Source organism: Pyxicephalus adspersus, chromosome 12 (genome assembly GCF_032062135.1).
Source record: "Pyxicephalus adspersus chromosome 12, UCB_Pads_2.0, whole genome shotgun sequence".
In the NCBI taxonomy this organism is placed as follows: Eukaryota; Metazoa; Chordata; class Amphibia; order Anura; family Pyxicephalidae; genus Pyxicephalus; species Pyxicephalus adspersus.
This window is the reverse complement of record NC_092869.1, coordinates 45057396-45064205: the sequence shown is the minus strand read 5'-3', so window position 1 is coordinate 45064205 and position 6810 is coordinate 45057396. Positions and strand designations below refer to the sequence as shown.

Below are 6810 nucleotides of genomic sequence, written 5' to 3'. Positions count from 1 at the left end.
ATAATGCAAAGGTGCAGTAAGGTGCAATAATGCAAAGGTGCAGTAATCAAAACTGAAAAGGGTACTAACAGTAAGTACACATTAGGGTTAATTGCAGGTCAAAACAAATGTGTGTGTGTATATATATATATATATATATATATGTATAATAAACATATAAAGAAACCAGTTTTATATACAAATTAAATGAATATCGCACTTACATAATCCAGGTGAAAGAGAGATATATGGAAGATGGTAGATCTCACCAAAGGGGATATTACGGAGGAGAGTTTAATGCCTATTAAATGTATGATATTATTTATCAGTATTGTATATATGAGGAGAATGGAAGAGAGGTCTCTTTGCAGAACTCTGATACGCCCCCTGCTGGATGATTAGAGCCAAAGCATTCCAATTCCTATTCAGTCTGCTGAATACAAAACTCTAAATCTGTCTTAGAATGGATGTGTCCGATCTCTGCAGAGAGACCTCTGCTTCCACACACTGAGGACAAGGGTCCTTTTCTGCAGCTACCAACAGGAGACAGGCTCTTTAGATTGTGGCATATTACTAATGAATACCAACTGTAACACTTTGCACTTCTTCTGCTTTGATGTAGTTATAAAAATGTAAACTTCAATGAGGCTTTAATGGACTATAAGCTACAATGGCTGAACTCCTGACTACACCAACACCGTCAATGACTTATACATAGAATCATGGTGTAGATGTAATCCCTGTGGCTGGCTGTATATGCTTGTAGGAGCTCCATCACTCCATATAACCACCCCAAAAGTGCCGTGTATGGCTGAGCACCCACAAGGGAACAAAAAAAATCATTTTACAGACACAACAGCTGCACTTTGCTATAAGCAAGACATTTCCCATTTTTTTTTCAAAAGATTGTACAGAAGGTTATACTATCATTTGTAAAGAAGATAAACTATCATTTTCTCATAGATTTCCTCATTCTAACCAAAAAATCATTTCTGATGTGTAAAATGTCATTTTTTATCTGCAGGGATGGATACAAGATGAGAAGACCCTGGAGGAGGCGACACAAAATGTGGCTCTGCTTCACCAAAAGCTGCGGTATGTTCCCAATGATCTTCTCATTACCCCCCGGGATAGGATTACCCCAAAAAAGGAGAAAACAGTGTCCTTGGTAATGGTTTTTAAGGGGCGTTCAACAATTTTGGCACAACTTGGGGATATTCCACAAACACGAACAGTTACACCAATCACACATCATTCAGAACACTATTTATATAGTGCCAACATATTACGCAGCGCTGTACAATAAATAGGGGTTGCTAATGACAGACAGATACAGACAATGACACAGGAGGAGGAGAGGACCCTGCCCTGAAGAGCTTACAATCTAAGAGGTGGGAAAGCAGCATACAATAGGAGGGGGGATATGAATTGGTGGATGGTGAATTGGAAATAATATCAGTCGATCAGAGATATTAGCAATTGAAATTCTATGAAGAAAGTTAATTTTCCATCCCCATTTGCACCTCCCTCTCCCCCACCTATTGTTCAATAATTATTACAGTGAACTCCTAGATTGTAAGCTCTTCGGGGCAGGATCCTCTCCTCCTGTGTCATTGTCTGTATCTGTCGGTCATTTGCAACCCCTATTTATTGTGTGTAAAATGTTGGCGCTATATAAATCCTGTTTATTATTATAATTATTCATAATAATAATAATATTAATAATAAAAGGACAAATCGGAATCTTGGAGGGTGAAAGGGGCCCCAGCCAGACTCATTTATAGAATATGAGATCTGCTAATAACGTCAGCTCCCTTTATTTCTACATTTACTAATCACTCAAACATGCAGCGTTCATTAGAGCTATTTTCTGCCCATGTATCACTTATCATATGTATAGTAACACCACTCATGTATGTGACAGGTTATCAATAATAATACGTAGATATGGTATATTTATTTTTTTAGAAACCTATGAATGGTGTATTTATTAAAATCAAGCCTGCCTCTTCAAATGCTATTTGATTATACATAGTAACAAAGTCAGGTTGAAAAAAGACATCAGTCCATTAAGTTCAACCACCAAGGAAATAAACATATCCCAGATAAAACCCTATGGAGCTGATCCAGATGAAGGCAATACACCCCCCCTGGTTTATTTTGCTCTAACAGGGGGAAAAAAAATCCTTCCTGACTCCATTAAGCAAATAGATGTTTCCTGGCAATCCAATGGAAGACATTCTTTCATATCCCTTCATGTAGACAAAGCAGGATGTATGGGAAGTCTCCTTGTATTGCATTGGATCAGTTTTGGAGAATTTTCCTCTATTACCCCCCTAGCGGTAATCCTGAGTGTGACTCGGGGTGGATTTTCCATGCAAAATGTCGTTATCCCGAGTCACACTCAGGGTTGCTAAAAACTTAAAAAAAAAAAAAAACACTTACCTTGTTCCATTGGAGTTCCCGGGCGTCCTGCTGGTCCCTGCAGTTCCTTGGGACGCGACTTCTTTCTTTGATTTTCAGCTAGCGACTGCAGAGACGTTCTCCGGGGTTTCCCGGTGCATTCATCGGTGCGGGCGGAAGGAGCGTCGGGAAATTCAAATAATTTTGTATCGGGTTCAATACAAAATAGCTGTATTGAGTAGTTATGCCTAAGACTTATAGGCCCACAATGTAAAATAAATTTCCATGCAAAAAAATGTAACGCTTTTTGCGTGGAAATACGGACAGAATTAGAACACAAGGGGGGTTAAAGTTCTGGTGACATTTTTCTACCTATCACTTCCAGTTCCAGTGGTGATGGTTGGCATGACTGCACTCTACTAAATAATACAATAAATTCGTGTTTTTAGATACATTTAATCTGGATACTCTAACTTGCTATTGTGCAGGGTATGAAGACTCCCAAAGGTGTCCTCACATATAGTAACATATAGTATACTTATATTATAATATGCAGGGTCAGACTGGGGACCTGAGGACCATCAGAATGCAATGCTTTCCTAGCACAGTGATATAGGGAGGCAGCAGGGATCCACCAAAGGGCCCAAAAAACTGATTTGGGGTATATGACTGGGGCCCACCAGAGGATTTCCCTTTCCTCCTATGAGCCCTGTCTATATAAACCCGTAGAATGCAAAGCTTATAGAAAACTCAGCCCACGTTTCCCAACCAGCAGCTGATACCAAATGGCTGATACTGTGGTGCTTTATCAGTCTCTTATCATTTCTGCCATTCCTAAAGGTGCGTACACACTTCCAATTTTTATCGTTCCAATCGAACGACGAACGATCGATTGGGCGAAAAATCGTTCGTAAAAAAGTAACCAACGACGCCGACGAACGAGGAAAGTCGCTGGAAACGAACGACCGGACCGACGGATCGGATTGGACGACGATCGTTGAGCAGCGTTCGTGTGTACGGTCGTTCGTTGATCGTCCATGTTCAGAGCATGCGTGATGAACGAACGTCCGTTCACTTTCCTGTCGTGCACATAGTTCCTCTATCGCTCAAACGATCGTATCTATCGTGTGTACAATATCTACGAACGATCGTGTCGTTAACTCTATGTGCAGGATCGGTGCTATACGATCGTTCATATATATCGTGCATGAACGTTCGTCGTTCGTTTTCCAACGATAATAATTGGAAGTGTGTATGTAGCTTTATAAACAAGGTTTAGAATTGTGCAATGGAAAATACGAGTTGTACAATGAGACTAAAGTTCTCCAGGGCTGGCGAAGATACACTTTCATTAGTGAAGCTGAATGATCCAGCAAACCTGGAATAGATCTGGCCCAGGACTGAAAACAGATACCAAATGACTTAAGAAATCCATTCCAAGTTTGCTGGATCACCCAGCTTTACTGATAAAAGTGAATATTCTCCAGCCTTGATGAGCTTTAATAAGCTAGGATCAATGAATAGGATTGCTTGCGTTGGGCCAATACATACAGTTTGTATTATAAATAGGCTGATTGGTAAGATTTACAATATTGTATGAAATATTCTCCCATGTGTGATGGAATATGGTGGTCACTGTGTATCTTTGTGTCATTGGCAGGGGTTTGTCTCCCCCCGAGGCAGAGATGTTGTACATGCAGGAGATTGAGCGCCTTGAGAACTATGGAGAGGAAACTTACCCTGCCAAGGTAATCATGGAAGAAGTATCTGTAACTTTGTAAAAGTTTTGCCTTTAGAATTTGCCATTTAATACTTTATTTATATACAGCAAGTGGAAGGAATGAAGTTTCTTTTTATTAGGTTTTTATCTCCTTTAATTCACCTTCTGCTTTGAAATACCAAGTCTTTATTATGTGATATTATGACTTTGATTGCATTACACCCCCGATATTCTGTATACAAGTTGCCAGAGGAATTTCCATCCTTCTGATCTGAGATATGTGAGGTTTTGATGCTGAGATTAAGTCTTTGATCTCTTTTATAATTACACAAATAATATTTTATTACAGTACTTTATAGCAGCGAAGGAATTTCTGATCCTGCTAGAAAAAAAACTTCCAAGAATTCATTCAATAAAAACTTTTATTGGTGCAGCAAATGTCGGATTGGTGATATAGGGTGACGTGCGGGAACGGAGCGCCTCGTGTATAAGGATTTACACTGCACTCATAAAACTTTTGATTTGGTTTTGACTTTTGATGAGTTCTGTGTAATTGTATGCATGATAAAAAGGTAGTTACAATGATTTATTTCTGTATAGCACCAACATGTTCTGCAGTGCTGTACAAAGTCAGGACATAGAGAGCCTATGTCCATTGTATTATAATCCAAGAAATGTTGTTGTAGGATCAATATTTTCTGCATCAAGATAATATAGATGTACAAAAATAAGCTTTTAGGCTGGTGGATGACTAATGGTGAGTAAAAATGGCGGGGTTTGGTCTTGGTCACACTTTCTTGCCCCATGCTACCATTAATAGGTTCATCACATTGTATTAAGAAGCAGCGCAATGTTCTTAAAGATGGCTCCCAGACTATGGGCAAGAACAAACACACCATCCACGGCAATTGCTTTTTTTGCATTGAGAACCTATGGACTTTAGAGCTGCAATACCCTCAGCAATTGTGAATTCTTTGTAGTCAATGTGACAATTTTCTCATCTTTTGTTTCTAGGACAGTCAAGGTACCGACCTTTCTATCGGAGCCTGTCTGAATGGGATCTTTGTGAGACACAAAAATGGTCGCCCGCCTGTTTTATTCCGGTCAGCCTTCACACTTCTTGTATATTGTATGACTTTAATTTTGTGGACAGCTGACCATCACAATTATGAGATTGTTAGAAATTGAGGAACCCCGGTTGGGAAACACTGAGTATACAAAGACATTATAGACAATTGTGCTCTTCCAGGCTTGTGGTCACAGTTTGGTGAAGACCGTTTTCTGTTCCCCCATTACTGCCCCGGGGTACAAAGCCAGCTCCATAAAGACATGGGGTCACTAGTTTGGTGTGGAGAAGCTTGAGTGTCCTGACCTCATCCCTACTGAACACCTTTGGGGTATATTGGAATAGTGAGCCAGGTCTTCTCATCACATATCAGTACCTGACCTCACTAATAAGGGGCAAATCCCCCCATCAGTACCTGACCTCACCAATAGGGGCAAGTCCCCACCATCAGTACCTAACCTCACCAATAGGGGGCAAATCCCCACCATCAGTACCTGACCTCACCAATAGGGGGCAACTCCCCACCATCAGTACCTAACCTCACCAATAGGGGGCAAATCCCCACCATCAGTACCTGACCTCACTAATGGGGGCAAATACCCACCATCAGTACCTGACCTCACCAATGAGGGCAAAACCCCACCATCAGTACCTGACCTCACCAATGAGGGCAAAACCCCCCCATCAGTACCTGACCTCACCAATAGAGGGCAAATCCCCACCATCAGTACCTGACCATACCAATGGGGGCACCAGAAATCTTATGGAAAGAAAAGTGAAGGATTTTACAGCCACTTACAGCCAAAGTTTAGTTAATGGATCTCCAACAAGCACCTATGGGTACGGTGTGCACACATTATTGCAGCAATCATTTTCTTACATCCGATGTCTCATGGTTGTCTTGTTTTCTTGTCTACAGGTGGGTGGACATTGCTAATATGTCTCATAATAAATCGTTTTTCACATTGGAGCTGGCAAACAAGGAGGAGACTATCCAGTTTCAGACGGTGAGCAGTTAACCTTCTGCATATATCTTTCTAATGAGTGTGTAAAATATAAATATATGTAGGAAACATGTTTAAACCTCAGTATGTGGGGTCCCAGTGCACCAAATCAGAAATTAAACAAAGCTTGCTTTTCTAACACCGCAGTCACAGCTTGAGTACAAAATCATGTCCACTGTCAGCATGCTGCAGAGAGGAACCCTTATGTAGAAGCAGGGGGCTCTCCAAAGAGGTCTAACACATCCAAAGAGCTCTTCACCTTTAAGGATGGAGTTTGGCACGGCCTGATTACCTGGCAGGTCCGGGTGGCCGTGTTTTGCTTTCAACTAACGGTGGATGATCTGTTTCTTCCTTTCTCCAATACCTTTTCCTGTTTTGCTCTTTTAGGAAGACATGGAAACTGCCAAATATGTGTGGAGGATGTGCGTGGCCCGGCACAAGTTCTACAGAATGAACTGCAACATGTAAGTACACGGCACTCAGCCCTGATGATTCACCTGGTTGATGGATAGGAGACACAGAGCTACTTCCTAGCACAGGAATTCCCCTTATATATGGATAGGGGACACAGAGCCTATTCTAGTGCATAGATTCCACTTATCTATGGATAGGGGACACAGAGCCCATTCTAGCACAGG

The 6810-nt window shown here is 41.1% G+C and overlaps 1 protein-coding gene across 1 annotated transcript in view; it reads left to right on the top strand.

Annotated features, from left to right (window-relative positions):
- PTPN21 (protein tyrosine phosphatase non-receptor type 21) overlaps positions 1-6810 on the top strand; it is a 42699-nt gene that overhangs the window by 16228 nt on the left and 19661 nt on the right. Inside the window, exons 6-10 of the mRNA XM_072427669.1 lie at positions 1004-1074; positions 4043-4130; positions 5117-5205; positions 6088-6175; positions 6560-6636. Coding sequence (XP_072283770.1) covers positions 1004-1074; positions 4043-4130; positions 5117-5205; positions 6088-6175; positions 6560-6636 — 413 coding nt within the window. The remainder of the gene's footprint in view (positions 1-1003; positions 1075-4042; positions 4131-5116; positions 5206-6087; positions 6176-6559; positions 6637-6810) is intronic.